The sequence below is a fragment of the Scyliorhinus torazame genome, chromosome 1, assembly GCF_047496885.1.
Source record: "Scyliorhinus torazame isolate Kashiwa2021f chromosome 1, sScyTor2.1, whole genome shotgun sequence".
NCBI classification, from domain to species: domain Eukaryota; kingdom Metazoa; phylum Chordata; class Chondrichthyes; order Carcharhiniformes; family Scyliorhinidae; genus Scyliorhinus; species Scyliorhinus torazame.
The window spans coordinates 317,541,238-317,563,004 of record NC_092707.1 but is presented as its reverse complement, the minus strand read 5'-3'; the positions used below and the strand labels follow the sequence as shown (position 1 = coordinate 317,563,004).

Below are 21,767 nucleotides of genomic sequence, written 5' to 3'. Positions count from 1 at the left end.
CACATACATAATGATGGACAGATCAACGGACCAATTAGCACACACAACACGACAGCCAATCACAGACAAAAGCATACACAGTACAAAACAAGGAACACGACACTTCCTGGGCAGTCCATCAGGAGACGGCTCAGGGCACAGACCTCATTGCCAGCCACTCAGACAGTCACCATGTGCTGAGTACCAGAGTTTACTATGTCAATAGTTAAATGAAATAAAACTGCGTTGTACCATTCACAACCGTGTTGGTTCGTCTGTGTCTCAGAGTACCCAACACATCATGGTACCAATAGTGAATTAATACCTGCCCACAAATCTGCCATCCTGCACCATGGACACCGTCAACACACCGCAGCAAGTCGCTGGGAACCTTGGCGTAAATTGGACGTTGTTCAAACAGCTGGAAACTTTCTGGAAGCCAACGACAAAGAGAGCGCCTCGGACAAAAGAAAGATCGCCATCCTCCTCACCACCGCAGGTCAGCACACCATCCATGTCTACAACTCCCTGGTGTTCGCGGAAGGCGAGGACAAATCTAAATACAAGACGGTCCTCCTCAAGTTCGACAAGCACTTCAACGTCGAGGTCAACAAGAGCTTTGAGAGGCATGTCTTCCAGCAGCGCCGGCAAGGTAAGGATGAGCTCTTTCAGTCATTCCTGACGCATCTCCGCATACTCGCGCAGTCCTGCGGTTACGACACCACTTCAGAGTCCACGATCCGGGACCAGATCGTTTTTGGGATCGCCTCAGGCAACCTACGCCAGCAGCTTTTAAAAATAAAAGGTCTAACCTTAGCCTCTGCAATCGACGCCCGTGTCCTGCACGAGAACGCAACTAGCCGCTATGCCCAATTTCAGGCGACCGAATCGGCGCGGAGGGGGTCCTACGCGACCGGATCGGCGAGCCAGGTGCCCCACGAGGCCGAACGGGTCCAGGCGATCGAGTTCCTCCCGGCACGCGGCCCGGACGAGGGCGGCCGTTATGCCCGCTTTTCGAGGTCTCCCGTGCATGCGCACGCCAAAACCTACATCAACACTGAGGGACGTGATGCGCAGGCGCGCTCGACGCAAGACCGAACTGCGCATGCGCAGTGGCGCAACGAACACCATGACATCACGACGTGCGGCAATGTCCCGCAAGAACCCGACAATGCCTACGCTGTGGCAAGGTGGGCCACTACGATGCTTACTGTCGAGCAGCTCAACCTATCGATCTTCCACACCTCCGACAACCTCGCAGGGACGTGCGGACCATTCAGCCTCCCCATTACGAATCGGGCCCAGACGACATACAGACCGGTGACACAGATGACCGAGACGCCTTCCGGGTTGCGGTCATTGATGGGACCTAGTCAATACGATCAATCCGGGTGATGAATGGTGTGCCACCCTGATGGTCAACCGATCGTCGATCACTTTCCGCCTGGATACTGGCGCCTCCGCCAACCTCATAGCATGGTCAGTCTTCTACGCCATGAAGGTCAGACCACCAATCCGGCCGTCCCAGTGCAGGATGGTCGACTACAACGGGAACATTATCCCGGCTATGGGATCCTGCCAGCTCCAGGTGACACACACCACGCACACGGCCACACTCTCGTTCGAGATAGTCGGCTCATCGAAGGACTCCCTGCTAGGCGCCCAGGCATACAAGGCTCTCCACCTCGTGCAACGAGTCCACTCTCTCTCTCTCTCCAGACAGCACGTCTGACTTCCCGGATGCAGAGTTCAATGCACAGCTGCAATCGCTCCTCGCCCACAACCAGGAGGCATTCGAGGGCATGGGAACACTGCCATACACCTACCGAATTCGCCTCAAATCAGACGCTATACCGGTCATTCACGCACCTCGCAGAGTCCCTGCGCCACTCAAAGACCGCCTCAAACAGCAGCTGCAGGATCTCCAGGACCAAGGGGTCCTATCCAGGGTCACGGAGCCCATGCCGTGGGTCAGCTCCATGGTGTGTGTCAAGAAGCCCTCCGGCGAGCTCCGGATATGTATTGACGCAAAAGACCTCAATGACATATCATGAGGGAACATTATCCCATACCCAAACAGGAGGAGATCACGAGCGAAATGGCCCAGGCGAAAATATTTACGAAACTGGATGCCTCCAAGGGGTTTTGGCAGATCCAACTCGATCCGTCCAGCCGAAAGCTGTGCACCTTCAATACCCCTTTCAGCAGGTTCTGCTACAACAGGATGCCATTTGGCATCACCTCGGCATCCGAGGTCTTTCATAGGATCATGGAGCAGATGATGGAAGGCATCGAAGGGGTGCGCGTATACGTGGACGACGTCATCACCTGGTCCACCACACCACAGGAGCACATCTATCGTCTCCAACACGTTTTTGCCCGCATACGGGAAAACGGCCTGCGCCTCAACCGAGCCAAGTTTTCCTTGGGCCAAACCGAGCTAAAGTTCCTGGGGGACCATATTTCCCGGTATGGGGTCCGTCCGGATGCAGACAAGGTGAGCGCCATCACAGCCATGCCGCAGCCGGCAGACAAGAAAGCAGTGCTACGCTTCCTTGGCATGGTCAACTTCCTGGGGAAGTTCATTCCCAACCTTGCCTCCCACACGACAGCTCTGCGCCACCTCGTCAAAAAGTCCACAGAGTTCCAGTGGCAACACGCACACCAGCTGGAATGGGAGGAGCTCAAACTCAAACTCACCACTGCACCGGTATTGGCGTTTTTTGACATGTCTCGTGCCACCAAAATCTCGACTGATGCCAGCCAGTCCGGCATTGGGGCAGTGCTCCTGCAGCGGGATGACACAGTGTCATGGGCCCCAGTTGCCTATGCATCGCGAGCCATGACCCCCACAGAGCAGCACTACGCGCAGATCGAAAAGGAGTGCCTGGGCTTGCTAACCGGTTTAGACAAGTTCCATGATTATGTGTATGGTCTTCCCCCGGTTCACTGTTGAGACTGACCACCACCCCCTGGTCAGCATCATAAACAAGGACCTGAACGAGATGACCCCTCGCCTCCAGCACATTCTACTGAAACTCAGGAGATACGACTTCCAACTGGTCTACACCCCAGGGAAGGAACTCATCGTTGCGGATGCCCTATCCAGAGCAGTGAGCACGCCGCCAGATTCGGAGGGGTTTGTATGTCAGATCGAGGCGCAGTTGGCCTTCACATCGGCAAATCTGCCAGCTGACGACTCCAGTATTCGCCGAGAGACTGCGGCCGACCCCCTTCTACAATGTGTGATGCGCCACATGACGGGAGGGTGGCTCAAAGGGCAGTGCCCGCAGTTCTACAATGTCCGAGATGACCTGGCAGTCATTGGTGTCCTTCTGAAGCTGGACCGGATTGTGATTCCACACAGCATACTCAAGCTGTTTCTCGACCAACTACACGAAGGCCACCTGGGGGTCCAGAAGTGCAGACGGCGGGCCCGAGAGGCAGTATACTGACCGGGCATCAGTGACGATATTGCCAACATGGTGCTCAACTGTCCCACCTGCTGAAGGTTTCAGCCGGCGCAACCTCCTGAAACGCTTCTGTCCCATGAGCTGGTGACGTCCCCCTGGGCGAAGGTGGGTGTGGACCTATTTCACGCGCTCGGCAGGGACGATGTCATCATCGTTGACGACTTCTCCAACTACCCAGAAGTCATACGACTGCATGATTTGACGTTGTCTGCTGTCATAAGGGCCTGCAAAGACACATTCGCTCGCCACGGCATTCCGATGACTGTCATGTCGGACAATGGGCCCTGTTTCGCCAGCCAGTAATGGTCATCGTTTGCTGCCTTGTATGGCTTTACACACGTGACGTCTAGCCCTCTGCACCCCCAGTCCAATGGAAAGGCGGAGAAGGGCATTCACATTGCCAAGCGGCTCCTCTGCAAGGCTGCTGCTGCCGGATCGGATTTCTGCATCGCCCTGCTGGCCTATCGCTCGGCCCCATTAGCCACTGGTCTCTCACCAGCCCAGCTGCTGATGGGTCGTGCCCTCAGGACCACTGTGCCTTCCATCCTGGCACCCACAATAGACCATGCTCCGGTACTGCACAGGATGCAACTGCAGCGCGGTCGCCAGAAGAGGTCATATTGACACTCGAGCAACTGATCTTCCCGCCCTGGCCCCTGGAGACGAAGTCCGCATCCACCTACCAGAAGGTGGCTGGTCAGCACCTGCCGAAGTTCTCCGACGTGTGGCTCCCCGCTCGGTCCTGGTTCGCATGCCTGATGGATCCGTTCGTAGGAGCAATCGTCGGGCTCTTCGCCTACTTCCACGCTCGCTACGAGACCTTACACCGACACCGTGTCCTCCTGTTGTTCCTGATAGCGACTTCGTGGAGCTGCCTGCTACCATGCACCTTCCGTCGTCGCCCGTGGCCAGGCCCGCACCTCAGCCGGTGGTTCCAGACCTACCCTTGAGACGGTCAACCAGAATTCGTCGCCCACCTACTAGACTGGACTTATGAGACTGTTCACACGTTGAACTCATGCAACCACCGTATTAACATGTTTATGTTCTTATAGTTACAGGAATTTGTTTTGTCGTTCCACATTTCCCTGTTCTTTGTTCATGGTACAACCTCGTTGTTATGTCACACCCGACATCGCCCCTTATACATAGTTAAGCCCCATGTACATGCTGTAAATATTACACACACACACACATTTAGCTGCACTCAGTACACATCTCTATTTATAACCACGTAGGCACATAATCTCGTAAAAAAGGGGGGGGGGGGGGGATGTCATGATATTCAAGTGAACATCACAGCACATACACACATACATAATGATGGACAGATCAACGGACCAATTAGCACACACAACACGACAGCCAATCACAGACAAAAGCATACACAGTACAAAACAAGGAACACGACACTTCCTGGGCAGTCCATCAGGAGACGGCTCAGGGCACAGACCTCATTGCCTGCCACTCAGACAGTCACCATGTGCTGAGTACCAGAGTTTACTATGTCAATAGTTAAATGAAATAAAACTGCGTTGTACCATTCACAACCGTGTTGGTTCGTCTGTGTCTCAGAGTACCCAACACTTCATCTCCTACTTGGGTTCGACTCTACTGCTATCTAACTATAGTAACTCAATCTAACTATCCAGTCTGCTCTAATCCATGCAGTGGGTGTGATGCTCTGATCTGCCCCTGTGTCTCGGAGTGTCGCCTATGGAAAGAGAAAGAGCATGTGTGCCCTGTCCTTTTATATGGGTAGCCCCCTTGTGGTAGTGTCACCTCTGGGTGTGTCTTGACTGCCCATTGGCCGTGTCCTATCTTACTGACCTATTGGTTGAATGTCTGTGTGTCATGATGTCTCTGGTGCTCCCTCTAGTGTTTATCTCGTTGCAGTGTACCTACATTGTGTATTTACAGTCATGCATATCACCACAATGATGACCATTATCAATTGTCACAAGAACCCATCTGGTTCACTAATGTCCTATCGGCAAGGAAATCTGCCATCCTTACCTGTTCTGGTCTACATGTGACAGCAATGTGCTGGCCTCTTAAATGCCCCTCATGTTGCTAACTTTTGGTTGGTTCTTAATTTGGCTCTAAACACGTTTGCCCAAGAGTCGCCAGGTATCTTTCGACACCGCCACAAGGTTCAGAACCGAATACTGATCAATGACTCGATACACCAGTTGGTAAGTTCAAAAGCAATGCTCATTTATTTACACACATTCAAATCTACTCGCACATAAACTCTACGAACTAAACTACCACTATTACTAAGGCCTATACTTAGCTTCGGGCGCCCACTCAGTCAGAGGAACAATGGCCGTTGCTCGGTTGAGGCTGCTGGGTTGAGCGATTTACAGGGTAGCAACTAGTAGCATCTATCTCGTAGCGTGCATTGACTTGGAACTTACTTGGTCTGCTGTAGCTGCTAGGCTGGTCTCTCTCTTCGGTGAGAGCCAAAGGAGGAAGATTCTCCCTTGGGTGATACCTCTTATACTGCAAAGGGCTTTGCGCTCTTTTGGGCGGGCCTTGAACTTGGCCTCAACTAATTAGGTCTTTCTCAATCAGTTGTATCGATTTTCCTCCAATAGAGGGGTGGTTCCCTGATCGCTGGGTGTGCCCTGGTGACTGTCAGTCTGCTTTGTCTCAGCTTCTTCTGGCGCCGGGGAGTCTGTCCTAACATTGTGTATCTAAATGTTTCACTTTTGTCCCCGGAGATGGCTCATTAGTATGTAAATCGTTCGGTAGTTTCTGTCCTGTCTGAGCGTTTCAGGTTCTAATCTAAGGGCAGCACTGTAGCATTGGGGATTGCACAATTGCTTCACAGTTCCAGGGTCCCAGGTTCGATTCCGGCTTGGGTCACTGTCTGTGCGGAGTCTGCACATCCTCCCAGTGTATGCGTGGGTTTCCCCCGGGTGCTCCGGTTTCCTCCCACAGTCCAAAGATGTGCAGGTTAGGTGGATTGACCATGATAAATTGCCCTTCGTGTTGGGTGGGGTTCCTGGGTTATGGGGATCGGGTGGAGGTGTTGACCTTGGGGAGGGTGCTCTTTCCAAGAGCCGGTGCAGACTCGATGGGCCGAATGGCCTCCTTCTGCACTGTACCTTCTATGTTAATCAACAGACAGAGCTTGCACCTGCTTGTTTCTTAGCATTGTCCAATTTTCCCTGCATTCTTTGCCGGTGTCCATTTTGTAATCGGGACGTGGCCATCCCAGATGGCTACACTCATTTCAAGAGCAATTATGGATGGGCAATAAATGCTGGCCCAGCCAGTGATATACACATCCCATGAATGAATTTTTAAAATATGCCAGCAAAGCATATAGGATCTTAAGCTATATAAATAGGAGTATTGTGTTCAAAAGGAGGGCAGCCTTCTCGAGTTCATATTCTGCTCAACACACTTCAGGCATTGTGGACTTAACCGTGCATGACCTGAAGATCCTCGAGACGGTGCAGAGGGGTTTTACCAGAATGGTTCCAGGAAGGAAGGATTTTAGAAACTGGGGTTGTTCTTCTTGGAGCAAAAGAGGTCAATGGAGATGTGGTAGAGTTGCACACTATTATGACAAGTTTAGATAACGTAGACAAACAAAAACTATTCTCATCAGCTAATGGTACAAGGACAAGGGATCAGAGATTTAAGGCTTTGAGCAGGAGGTGTATGGGGGATGCAAGGAAGAACTGTTTTACACAGCGAGTGGCACTGACCTGGAACTCGCTGCATAGGAGGATGGTGGAAGAGGAGACGACAAATGATTTCAAAAGGAAATTGGATGAACACTTAAGGGAAATAAACTTAGTTACAGGGATAGAGGAGAGTAATGGGGCTGATTGCTCGACACAGCCAGCGTGAATTTGATGGGCTGAATTGCTGTAAAATATACTGTAATGGCTCTACAGCAACACTTGATCAACAGGTCTGAGGCTGCAAATGTTTGCCACAAGCTGAAAAGACAGCCTCGGCTTCCAGAAAAGCTGTTTGGATACATCAAGGAAACCCAACTTCTTCCTGTACCATTTAATGCAGTTAGTGCCTGCAGTGAGCTGCTGTCCGCTTTATTGTCCAACTACAGGCCTTCCAACAATATGGTGATGCTCGTCCTCAGCCAAGGTCCTATCTAAGCCAGTCCAGGCACCAGCTATCCTGATGTAATGCAGAAATCCTCCAAAAAGTGTAGAAAGTAAACTTTCAGCAAAAGTACTGTGAACAAACCCTTCCCCCCTCAGCAGGCAAGAAAGCAGCTGTGATTATCAGGTATTAATTGCTGCATTTCCATCAGTTTTGATTCAGCACTTCCCAATTTCTGTTGTGTTTTTTTGACTTACTTTCATTGGCTAATTTTCAAAATCCTAAGAAATACATGGATGTTCTGTTGAATTTAAAAATCAGTTAAAACTGCGCTCCAATTGCGTGATCAGTACATATTAATAAGTGATCCACCTCTCTCAAGGATGTTTTGCAAGCAAGCAGCCTAGCGTGCTTTGGTTAAATGTGAAAGTTGGCGGATTGGGCCAGCTTTCCAATATTCTGTAACATTTTCTCATCTTAAACCAGGCTGAATGCTGCAACTGCAGGGATATAGCACCATTCCCTCAGTGAGGGTAACAAAAGATAAATTTTTAAAAGAGACAGCTTCTTGGTTTTGATATCTAGATCAGAAGGGTTGATTTGAAGCTATTGGTCTTGTGTTACTATTGTCCTCCTCATCAAGTGCTGGATAAAGTACTAGAAATTGAACAATTTTCCATTTTGCCACCAAGTGTCAGCACCAAGTAATCTCAAAAAGAAAATAGCATTCAGATGGAGAACAAGTTCTCGACTCCACTCAATAGCACACCTTAATTAAAATCTCAAAAAAAGTTTAGAGTGTACTCTTTCTGCCGGAGATAGCATATTTATACTTATTACAAACTCAAGTCTATTTATAACACAAAGAACTGGGTTACATTGCAAACGCTTGTACTTATATGGCATCTTAACAAGAGGAAACGTCTCAAAATCACTTCAAACAATCGAGTTAGTTTTTTTAAAACTGGTGACTGTTGTGTGGGCAATCAATAGTTATAGTGTTCCAAAAATATATTTGGATTGTAGCCACCTGGGTTGGCCAACTCCAGACGTAAAATGGAGAACAGCAAAGGCTGAAGGGAAATTCAGCCAACACAGGCAGAAACTAGCAGGTGCACGTTTACTGTGTATTAGACTCTGCAAAAGCCCAGACAGCATTGATACAAGCAGCCATCTGCATAATAATGTAGCAGCCATCTACATACTAATGAGCGATCCCCGGGAACAATCAAAACATTTGAGATAAACAAGGCCAAGCCAGACTCCCCGGCGCCAGCAGGAGCCAACACAAAAGAGGTTAACGGACACCTCAAGACCGCCCATCGATCAGGGGACCGCTCCAGTATTGGAGAAATCGAACCAAGCGATTGGAACGAAGTCCAATCACCTGGAACCAGGCACGGGGTCCGCCCCGAAAGGCGGGGAGCCCCGGGGACTATAAATTGTCCTTCTTGACAGGGTCACTCAGCAACGCGAACCAACCCTTGACCGTGACCTATTCAGCTGCCGCCAGAAGACCGTAAGTCTCAAGTCAACGCTCGCTACGAGATAGGCGCTCCTAGCTACCAGTCCATACCAGCTTTGAATCCCGCAGACTCAGAACCCGAACGAAAGGCCATTTATTCCCCTGACCTGGTGGGCCAGTCCGAAGCTAAGTATAGGCCTGTTAGTTGTAGAAATAGCTTAGAAGTAGAATTTATGCATGAGTAGCGATTTACTGTGTATAATAAATGTGCTTTGATTTGAATCTTACTAATTGGTGTATTGAGTTATTGATCATTACTTGAACTTGAACCTCGTGGCGATCATAAAGATACCTGGCGACTCGAGAGCAAAGGTTATAAAACAGAGCCAACTGAACCAACCAAAAGTTAGCAACAGGATGACACCAATTTGTGTGGGAGGGTGAGCTGTGAGGAGGATGCAGAGGTGCTTCAATGTGATTTGGACAAGTTAGCGAGTGGGCAAATGAATGGCAGATGCAGCATAATTTGGAGAAATGAGAGGTTATCCACTTTGGTAGCAAAAACGAGAAGACAGACTATTATCTGAAGAGCCATAAATTAGGAGAGAGGAATGTGCAACGGGGCCTGGGTGTACTTGTACACCAGCCACTGAAGGTAAGCATGCAAGTACAGCAGGTGGTAAAGAAGGCCAATGGCATGCTGGCCTTCATAGAGAGGATTTCTCCAATACTGGAGCGGTCCCCTGATCGATGGGCGGTCTGGAGGTGTCCGTTAACCTCTTTTGAGGAGAAGGGTTGCCTTGCTGCAATTATACAGGGTCTTGCTGATGTCACACCCGGAACAGTGTGTGCAGTTTTGGTCTTCTTATCTGAGGAAGGATGTTCTTGCTCTAGAGGGAATGCAGTGAAGAAAGTTTGCCAAACTGATTCCTGGGATGGTGGGACTGGCGTATGAGGAGAGACTATTAGGATTGTACTCGCTGGAGTTCAGAAGGATGAGATGGAATTTCACAGAAACCTATAAAGTTCCAACAGGACTAGGCAGGGTAGATGCAGGATATTCCCAATGGTGAGTTTCCAGAACCATGGGTCACAGTCTGAGGATATGGGTAAACCATTGAGGGGCAAGGAGAAATGTCTTCACCCAGACAGTGGTCGGCCTGTAGAATCCGTTACCAAAGGAAGAAGTTGAGGCCAAAACATCACATGTTTTCAAGAAGCAGTAAAATATAGCACTTGGAGCAAAAGGGATCAAAGGATATGGGAAGAAAGCAGGATTAGGCTATCGAGATGGATAATCAGCCATGATCCTAATGAACGGTGGAGCAGGCTCAAAGGGCCGAATGGCCTCCTCTGCTCCTATTTTCTATGTTTCTGTAGATTAGTCACTACATTCAAATGAGGTTCTTGCAGCTGGCAGAACATATTTCCACTTCAGAAACTTTGCCAACATGCAAACATCAGTCATGGATATGGAACAGCACACTTACTTACTATGCTACTTAATGTCCAAGTGTTACAATCCCAGCTGATATCACTACCAGACAATCGGGTCCCAGAATGGAACCCTGGTCAATACTCCGTAACTATTTCTTTTTGGGATGTGGACGAACAGAGTCACAGGACTGCAACTGACTTTTAAAAGAATAAAACATTTATGGAACGCAAAAAGATGGACTCTCACTCAATACTCCTTCAGCCTACCTATAATCTTCACAGATATACAAAGATTTTTAAGGATAACAAATTACAGAATGTATCATGTTATAATGTTCTCGCTAAGTACAGTCTGTGCAGACCACAGTCAACTGTGGTCAGGCACTCAAACTAAATGTCAGATTCCACCCAATACAACTTTTGTGGATTTCTCCTCAAAACCCCCCAAATGTTTATCACACTGAGAGCCAACTGGTCTGACTGGAATCTGACTTGCACCTGAGTGTTCCAAACTGCACTCAATGAAAAAACACACCTTAGAACCTTTCCCTAAACAATTCTTTCCCTCGGATGCCTTTACCAAAGATCCACTTCCAGGATTTCAATCTCTCCTTTCAGTATTCCTCTGCCTTGGATTGCCACGAGCATTCAAGCTTCTCTCGGCTTAATAATAATAATAATGGGTATCCAGCCATGCCAACTGGACATTACTGCTTCAAAGGATGTATTAAGGTGTCACCAAACTTTTGACTTACCTCAGATGTTAGGCTTTTTGCCTGGCTGACTTAAAATCTGATTTTTGAGCTGTCTCTTTAACTCAGGGCACTTCACTGCCTATTACTTCTTCTAAACAGGACCTTGGTTCAACGTCTTGTTCCTTTAAACTTGTCTTCCTGCACAGCCAGATTTCTGCACTTGCTTGTGTTCTATTGTAAAGTCTTCTTTTTACAGCTCCCTGGTCCTGCCCAGCTTCTTCTGGGTCCAGTTTAAAAACTAAATCCAAAACTTCTTTCTAACCTAGGGTAGCCCCTGATTACTAAGGAACTCTAAACTCTGTTTTCATGTTGTAAACCCTTTAATTACAATGCAGACACAGTTGGAACTGAAATCAAAACCCAGAGACATGCAGGCACCTTTGTTTAACATAAGCCAAGTTTTAACCCTTTCTTACACAGCAACACTAAAGTAAACTTACTTAAAAGCTACACCTGTTTCTAATACTCACAAATATAAATATAGATTCCTTAAAACTACCCATTTCCTGACCAGGACTGAGCCATTTTTAACTAATTGAAATTATCTAATTTTGAAGACGAAAATGTAATAATCTCATTAGAGGTCAGCAATACAAACAGTGCGATTACAGTTCTAAAACACCCAATTCCAAACTTACCAGAATTATTGCATTAAAGTATTAAGATTCTGAACAATTACCATGTTGTAGAAGAACTCTTAGACTCTCCAGTTTTCCATACTGAGCAGCAAGAAATAACGGTGTAATTCCATAATCATCCCTGGCTTCTTTATCAGCCCCTTTTTCAAGCAAGAGCATCAATATTTCTAAGTGTTCCTGCAAAACATTATAATTCAAAGGCTTTTAGACATGATTCTTATAAAGTTAACTATGTTTATGACCCCTCCAAGTTAACAGGAAAACTAGTTTGACAATTCACTGGAACCATTCAGTTCAAGAAGTCTAAATTTTGCAGCCATTGACAGTCGAGGAAATGTTTGCTCAGCTGCTCAAAGACATTACAAAGTAGGTAATTTTGTGATACACACGGAGCACAGAAGTTAAATGCGGCTTGAATGATGATTGGGAAAATAGGCAAGAGATTGATATCCTGACAAGGGCACCAGTCAAAGTCCAGATCCCTTCCCCTTAAATTCTTGTCAAGGTAACATTTTATGATAATCACCTGATCATTGCCGAGAAGTTAATTACACCTATTTTTGGTTCACAAAACATCCATTCATCAACCAGACTTTATTGGCATTTACACAATCAGCTTTCCATCAGGATGGCACAAGCCAAATGAACAAATTAACCTTTTCTTATTAATTACCAAAGTAGTCTGACAACAAAATCATGAACAACTGTTTATTAACCTTAAAGTCATACTCAGCAGCATTGTAAATTAAACATTAATAGACAATGACAAAATCAATAAGAGGTTACAACGGGAGTTCAGTGACGCCACAATAATTCAGCATTAACTGTTTATTGATTATAAATTTACAATAGTGATCAATGTCTGAAATTAATACAAATTAGTACGGTTGATTTAAGATTCAAAAGATTCGGATGGCCACCTAGTTAGGAGCATTACATAACCATTCCTTTTTAAATAAAAAATTCCCAATTGAGGGGAAAATCCACCTACCCTGCACATCTTTTGGGTTGTTGGGGTGAGACCCATGCATAATTTCACATATTCCATCTGACAAGTTTTTGCCCATTCACCTAACCTGCCTATATCACTCTGTAGATTCTGTGCGACATCCACACCACTTCTTTCCCACCTATTTTTGTGTCATCCGCAAACCTGGAAGTAGTACATTCACTTCCCCACCCAAGTTATTAATATATTGTTATGACCTCCTGGGCTAGCGTACAGTCAATTTCAACCCCACTTTACCCAGCGTTGCAACATAATTGAAATGAATAAATAATTCTTAGAAAATACCCTAAGTCTTTGGTCTATCGCTACCCAATAATTACAGTCACCAGGTTAGTAAATTAAAAAAGGTTTTTTGTTTGCAGTCTGTAATGGTTTTCACTGTACATTCATCCAGGATCGGAAGCCATTTTTGGAGAGAGAGAGAGAGAGAGAGAGAGAGAGAGAGAGAGAGAGAGAGAGAGAGAGAGAGAGAGAGAGAGAGAGAGAGAGAGAGAGAGAGAGAGAACGAGACACTCTCAGCTGCTCCTCCCAGCGTCTAGGATCTGACTCTCACCTCCTGCATCCTCTGAAAACCATCCGCTCAGCTAGGACCCAATTATCGCCTGTCGCCAGGCAGAATATGGCCGTTTGCCAATTGAACCGAATCCCTCCGATCTCTCGGGTGCCAAAACGTCTGTTCTTCTGTCCAAAAGGCTACATCTCCAACAACTCTGGTACTATTTCGTAACTTTTTAGTTCCTCACTTCCTCTGCTCGACTAAATAGATATGTCCGACTTCCTGTGGCGGCCATGGAGGGGTAGGTCGCACATTTGATAGCTCCCGCCAGTAACGGACTTTTGGACCTTTTTCCCCCGTTTTTTTCCAGATTTTATGGGATAAAGCAGTGAAGAGTGAAACAGTAAGGAGAAATCCCCCTCCGGTGTGTGGAGAATTGGACCAGAAGTGGCCGTGGGAGAGGACAAAGTCCGATAAGGGAGACTCAAGCAGAGCTGGTAACATGGAACAGCATGGTGGAGGGCAAGGGCCGCGGGGAGACGGCACAGTGGTCGACGGAGCAGCTGGTGAAGTTTTTCAAGGATTGCTTCGCCAAGCTGAAGAAGGACACGCTGACCTCATTAAGGCTTCGATTGATCAAGTGGTTCAGAATCACGAAACCCATGGGAGAGCAATCCAGGAGGTTGAACAAAAATTGTCCGAGCACGAGGAGTATATAATTGTGCTGGAAAGCAAGGTGGGGATGATGAACGACCGCGAGAAAAGAATGCAGGAGAAGCTGGAGGACCTGGAGAATAGGTCCAGGAGGCAGAATCTCAGAATTGTTGGCCTCCCTGAAGGAAGTGAGGGATCGGATGTGAGGGCCTATGTGACGGGCATGTTGGAGAAGTTGATGGGGGCTGGGGCGTTCCCTCGGCCCCTGGAATTGGACAGAGCGCACAGAGCCCTCGCGAGGAAGCCCAGAGCGAACGAACCGCCGAGGGCCATGGTGGTACGTTTTCACCGTTTCATGGACAAGGAACACGTTTTGCAGTGGGCCAAGAAAGAGCGGAGCAGCAAGTGGGAGAACTGTGAGTTGCGCATTTAACAGGACCTGGGAGCGGATTTGGCCAAGAGGCGAGCTGGATTCAATCGAGCAAAAACGACCCTCTTGAAGAAGGGGTGAAGTTTGGGATGCTGTACCCAGCCCGTCTGTGGGTCATACATGAGGAACGGGACTTCTACTTTGAAACGCCAGACGAAGTATGGACCTTTATTAAAGAAATGAAGTTGGAGGCGAATTAAAAGATACTGAAGCCTTGGAGAAGTACTGAGCCACCTAAAATGGCTGATTCCCTATTAATTTGGCCAAAACCCGATTTAAAATGGCTAACCGAAAAGGCTGATGGGAAAAGCAGCCAACAGGACACAAACGGACAGCTGCAGACAGAATAGCGTATTCGGCTCTGGGGAAGTCGGCCCAGATCGATACTCAAGACTATTAGCAGCACATCAACCCAGGCATCTGCAGTTTAATCGACTATCCCCGGGAACAATTGCGACATATTAGCAATTGAATGCCGGGCCAGACCTGTCGGCGCCTGCAGTGGCCGAAACAAAGACAGGTGAACGACCACCCCCCGATCGAGGAATCGCCCCATTATTGGAGCATATCGAACCCAGTGATTGGGAACATGTCCAATCACTTGGGACTCCGGGTCAAGGGCCGCCCTGAGAGGCGGGAAGCCCCTGGGTCCTATAAAGTGAGGGACCAAGTTGAGATCTCTCTCTCTCTCCCTTCTTCTCCTGCTCGAGACCTTCGCAAGAACATCGACCAGAAACTGTAAGTTTGACTCCAGCGATCGCTACCCGATAAAGACTCCTAGCCATCGACCCGTATCAGCCTTTTGAATCCCGCGGGCCAGATCCGATTCGATAAGCCATTCGTTTCCCTGACCTGGTGGGCCCTTCCTAAAGTTAAGTATTGGCCAGTAGTGGTAGGTTTCGATATAGATAGTAGGATTATTGTGTAAGCATTAATTGTTGTATATAATAAATGACCGTTGATTTCAATCTTACTAAGCGGTGTGCTGACTTATTAATCATAACTCGAGCTTGAACCACGTGGCGGTATCAGAAAGATACCTGGCGACTCGTGAGCAAAGGTGACATATTCAGAGGTAATAAAACTAAGGCTAAAAAGAGCAACATAATTGGCGACTCTGGTGGGACCCGACATAGAAGTGGAAAACCACTCCGGGAGAACCCCAGAAATTTGAATAGAATCCAATCGGAAACAAAAACAAAAAAAACCACAAGTGTTCAAGCGGTTCTGGTTAATAATTCACAATTCGGAAGTGTGTGTATGCATACGTAACTAACAGGGTTATAAGGTAAAACTGATAGATTTTTGTTGCGTCAAAACTGTCGGAAGTCTGTATTTTCGGAAATTAGCGCAAGCCGTACCACATCACGACACCACCTTAGCCCCCTGTTCCAAATTTAAACAAAGCAAGCAGATAGGAGAGATGGCCATGCAGGCAATGCAACGCCTCATAAACCCCGAAGAATTTGCGGTTGCACCGATCAGCAGCATTAAAGTGGGACAGTGTCCCATTTGGGAAGTGGAAATTCGCAAATTTCTGCAGGGCAAAGGATGGCCCATGTGGAGCGGTTCCTGTAATAATGACGACTCAGGTCCCGGAAGTATAGGGCATACTTGGTGGGAGAACATGAGTGAAATTCGTAAGAAAAGCTGAGCGAAAGCGCGCAAGCCGATGGCAATCGTGTCCTGCATGGCACAATTGCGAGGCACAGAGGAGGTCGTCAGGACCCTCCGAAAAGAAATAGAAGGCATACATCGTTTGAGTAAAATCGATGTATGTGAGATGGAAAAAGAGAACCTGGAATTGAAAAGGCAGTTAGAAGCCAAGGACGAAGAGGTGGCTGACGCCAAACGGTGTTACCAGTCTTGTCTGGCGCATTTAAGCAGTTTTCAATCCCAGTATGAGAAGGCTTATCAGGATACGCAGCGTGCCGTCGTGGTTAAGAAAGAGACGGAGAAGCAGGTGGAGACGATACAGAAGCAATGTAGTGATCTCAAGGCAGCCTTGAGAGCGCTCCACGCTGCAACCACGGAACAAAGGCAGAGTACCTTAGACCATGCGAAGTGCCGAAAGCAAATTGCAGACCTGGAGTGTTGGCCTTTATTGGTAGAGGGATTGAGTTCCGGAGTCAGGAGGTCATGTTGCAGCTGTACAGAACTCTGGTACGGCCGCATTTGGAGTATTGCGTACAGTTCTGGTCACCGCATTATAGGAAGGACGTGGAGGCTTTGGAGCGGGTGCAGAGGAGATTTACCAGGATGTTGCCTGGTATGGAGGGAAAATCTTATGAGGAAAGGCTGATGGACTTGAGGTTGTTTTCGTTGGAGAGAAGAAGGTTAAGAGGAGACTTAATAGAGGCATACAAAATGATTAAGGGGTTGGATAGGGTGGACAGTGAGAGCCTTCTCCCATGGATGGAAATGGCTGGCACGAGGGGACATAGCTTTAAACTGAAGGGTAATAGATATAGGACAGAGGTCAGAGGTAGGTTCTTTACGCAAAGAGTAGTGAGGCCGTGGAATGCCCTACCTGCTACAGTAGTGAACTCGCCAACATTGAGGGTATTTAAAAGTTTATTGGATAAACATATGGATGATAATGGTATAGTGTAGGTTAGATGGCTTTTGTTTTGGTGCAACATCGTGGGCCGAAGGGCCTATACTGCGCTGTATTGTTCTATGTTCGATGTTCTAAGCAATGCTTTCTGTCCAAAAGGGATTCCAAGACACCTTTGGGGAAAGTTTAGAACAGGAAGACGGCCCTGATTGGGAAGAACTGCAAGAGACAGCGCAGAGATATGTTCAGGGAACATGTGCGCAGGGAAAGCCCCAAAGGAGGAAAGCACCCCTACCCCCCACACAGCAGGTAATACAGGCTCCCATGAACCCTGTAACAACCCACAGCAGACGAGGCGGAAGTCTTATATTCCACCCCCCTCACAGTGACCCAATTACGGGACGCGTGTGCTGAAATCACACCGTTCCTCCCCGCTTCAGACCCACACCATTTCTTTGCCACCGTCAAACACCAGGCGACCTTGTACGGCCTGGATGAGAAAGAGCAGGTAAAGCACACGGTCCTCAGCTTAGACCCATCAGTCGCAGCAGCCCTTCCCGGCCCACAGAATGTAAGAGGAGGCACCCTTGCAGAAATGCATACCGTGATCCTGGATGCGATCGGGTATAACCGGGGCGACCCCGTAGATGGCCTAAATAAGTGCAGACAGAAAAAGTCTGAACACCCCACAGCGTTCGCAGGACGCTTGTGGATTCACTTTGAAGCCGTTTTCGGAAACGTAGACCGTGCCCATTTGTCCGCAGACAATATGGCCAAATGGACCCGCACCCTTATCACTCATGCCATGGAAGCAGGACAGAATGCCTGTAGTAATTATGACCCCTCGGAGGAGGCTCATAATGAGAAGTGGGTGGTCAAAAGATTGTCCCGCATTTGGGAACAAGCGGCTCACAGTAAATCAGCAACTAGAGCCCCCGAGGAAAACCAAGCCGCCGCAGACATGCAGGCAGTAAGAACCACTCTTCACAACCCCACCTGGGTAAACGAGGGAAAGAGCAGCCCCCCAGCAAAACCGCAAGAATGCTACAATTGCGGACAATTGGGACATTTTGCCAAATAATGCAATGGCCCTAAAAAACCACAGAGAGCCCAACAGACAGGCACTCTCAATAAGAAAAAGGCAGAGCCCATGCATAGTTGGGGCAGCACGGTAGCCTTGTGGATAGCACAATTGCTTCACAGCTCCAGGGTCCCAGGTTCGATTCCGGCTTGGGTCACTGTCTGTGCGGAGTCTGCACATCCTCCCCGTGTGTGCGTGGGTTTCCTCCCGGTTCTCCGGTTTCCTCCCACAGTCCAAAGATGTGCAGGTTAGGTGGATTGGCCATGATAAATTGCCCTTTGTGTCCAAAATTGCCCTTAGTGTTGGGTGGGGTTACTGGGTTATGGGGATAGGGTGGAGGTGTTGACCTTGGGTAGGGTGCTCTTTCCAAGAGCCGGTGCAGACTCGATGGGCCGAATGGCCTCCTTCTGCATTGTAAATTCTATGATAGCGTTAGCGCCCAGTCCGATCAGACAATCTTGACCGGAACGGACTGACGGTGTACAGGCTCCCCCAGCTGGGTCTGCGATACCCTTTGAGATAGGTCAGGACGACCCACAGTCGCAGCCGAGGTTAGGGGACAGCCGAACGAGCTTCTCTGGGACACAGGAGGGACCCACACAACCTTAAATTCCTCCACCCTTGGTAAGGACACGTGGCCCACTACAGCCACTATCACCCTCAGCGGCTTCACAGGCCACTCACAACAGGGACACATCACAACCCCTGTACCCATCCAAATCGGAACCATTAATACAAAACACCCCGTGTTGTTAGTCGACCTGTCCCCAACAGCGGAGCACATTTTGGGGATCGACTTCATGAATTCTCACCACCTCTCTTTCGATCCAGTCAACCAGTGTGTCTGGAAGATGGCGAAATCCACTAGAGCCCCCGCAACGCTCAATATAGGGGATTATATGAACAAAATTAGCGCAGTAGGCGAGTTTTGGTTCAACCCCACCACACTCAGCCCTAACTTGTCGGTCCGTGCAGTCCTGCAAAAAAACAGGGCATCATTCGCAACCCACAAACACGACTGTGGACAGATGACCGGTTCCGTACAAATAACAGGACCGGATCCTAGACCCCAAAAGCAGTACAGATTCCCCCTAGAAGCAGAGGGAGAAATCCTCAAGGTTATAGAAAGTTTATTAGAGCAGGGCGTCCTAAGACCGGTAGAACTCAATAAAGTTACCCCCGTAGCAGCCCCCACCGTTGCAACAAGTCCCGAAACCATGCTCAAACAGGGACTCCATGCCCGATATTTCACGGTTTTGGACATCAGTAATGGGTTCTGGTCCATTCCATTGGCAAAGGCGTGCCAGTATAAATTTGCCTTCACTTTCAGAGAGCAGCAGTACACGTGGACATGCCTGCCACAAGGATTCCACAACTCCCCCTCCATTTTCCACCGACAGCTGGCAAATGGACTAACAAAATGTTCTCGCCCCGAATGTCTGGTACAGTATGTAGACGATCTACTACTGCAGACAGACACGAAGGAAGAGCACATTGAGCTTCTGTCCGAACTCCTGGAATTACTACATTCCATTGGCTGTAAAGTAATCCCCAAAAAGGCCCAGATATTGGAAGAAAAAGTGGTATATTTGGGTACTATTATCACACACGGCAAACGCGAGATCGAGCACAAAAGAATCGACTCGATCGCTAAATTGCCCCTTCCCCAACACGTTTCAGCCCTCCGGTCGTTTTTAGGACTGGTTGGCTCCTGCCGAAACCACATTGACGATTTCGCCAGCAAGGCAGCACCCCTCTCAGACCTCCTAAAGAAAGGAGCCCCCTGGGAATGGCTTCCGCAGCATACGGATGCTGTGGAATCATTAAAACAGGCGCTCATAGCCGCCCCCGCACGACAAGTTCCCGACCCGCTTTCCCCTTACGCAATAGAGGTAGCGACCACAGACCGCACCCTTTCAGCCGTGCTCCTGCAGGAACGGCACAACCAGCTAAGAGCCGTGGCTTATGCCTCCCGAATTTTTGATGCTGTGGAGCAGGGATTCTCAGCCTGTGAGAGACACCTGCTCGCAGTTTTCTGGGCAGTCCAGTACTTCTCATACATTACCGGACTGAACCCATCACCATTTTGACCGAGCACACCCCCACCCAACTTTTACTAGACGGACGACTTAAAGACGGTACCGTCAGCCAAATCTGCGCTGCTAGGTGGACCCTTCTCTTACAAGGACGGGACATCAGTCAAACGGACCAAAACACACACATACTTAGCGAACAATCTACAGTACCCCGGAACCCCCCCATGTGTGTGAAATCAGCCCCATTACTCAGCCATATTTTGCAAAAAGCCAAGAACCGGACCGTTGGCATTATAAAAGTCCGCAGCCACCATCGTTCCTCCCCCCCTGGAAATGTAAAAGCCGACGCATTGGCTAAGGCAGGATCCAGGCATGGGTATTTTTGGAAGCCCCCCCGAGAGCGCCCCAATGAGTGCAGTTCAGGTCGCAAAGACTAGGATCGAAGATCTAGTAGAGGTCCAGAAGCAGGATAGCGCTCTCACTGAAATCGTGAAAGGGAAGTTTCCAGCCTCATACGAGGTACAGAAATACAATAACCACACATGATGGTGTGGTGCTAAAGGACACCCTTTATGTAGTTCCTGAGCAGGATAGGAACCAAATAATCTGTTTATTCCATGATGGTCATGGACACCAGGGAATCGAACCCACCGCAGCCCACCTCAAACAGCTTTGTTGGTGGCCTAATCTCAGAGAGGATGTGTCCCATTACATTGAGAATTGCCTCATCTGCGCTCAGAACAACCCAGATAGATATGCCAAAAAGGCACATCTCAGCCACACCCGACCCGTTAACGGCCCCTGGACTAACCTCCAGATCAATTTTATAGGTCCATTGCCCCCTTGCAGGAATGGCTATAAATATGTTCTGGTGATCATAGACACTTTTACAAAGTGGGTGGAAGCATTTCCAGCCCGCACCAACACCGCGAAAACCACAGCCAAAATCCTAACCCACCACATCTTCACAAGATGGGGACTCCCCCGCAGTGTTGAGTCGGACCAAGGTTCTCACTTTACGGGACGGGTCATGCAGAACGTCCTCACGATATTTGGCATAACCCCAAAATTTCACATTGCGTACCACCCTCAATCGAGTGGTATAGTGGAGCGCATGAATCGGACCCTAAAAACCACCCTTAGAAAAATGGTCCAGCAGAACAACACCACTTGGGATTCGGTCCTCCCCTTTGCGCTGATGTTTTTGCGTAACACTGTTTCCACCTCCACAGGTTACACCCCACACACCCTGATGACCGGACGCCCCATGAAAGGGACAGAGTACTTGTTGGGTTTAGACCTGACCAGCCCTGCAGTTACGGCCCTCACCCACGAGAAAGCCATTGAACAATTACTTGTAAAAACGGCTGTTAGTAGCCGCTGTTAAACTGGGTACTAAAAGAAAACAGCAAGGCCTGTTTTGATAAGGCAGTACATGCAACGGAGTATAATATAGGACAACAAGTGATGTTGTCTGTGTATAACCCCAGCACATTTCTGTCTCCGAAATACTCGGGTCCGTACTCCATTACGGATAAAGTAAGCCCATCGGTATATAAAATCAAATACCAAAATGGTAAGACTGCGTGGTTTCACATAAACCAGCTAAAGGCTTATGGGGCACAGTCAAACCACGCCCACCACGTCATGCTTGACACAGCAGACCAAACCCCG

General features: G+C 48.5%; 1 protein-coding gene across 5 annotated transcripts in view; it reads right to left on the bottom strand.

The window, feature by feature from the left end:
- The window catches only part of asb3 (ankyrin repeat and SOCS box containing 3), a 160,503-nt gene that overhangs the window by 88,168 nt on the left and 50,568 nt on the right, over window positions 1–21,767 (bottom strand). For all 5 annotated transcript variants that reach the window (XM_072507877.1, XM_072507879.1, XM_072507881.1 and 2 more), the window contains one exon: window positions 11,872–12,007. In XM_072507877.1, the coding sequence (XP_072363978.1) occupies window positions 11,872–12,007 (136 nt within the window). The remainder of the gene's footprint in view (window positions 1–11,871; window positions 12,008–21,767) is intronic.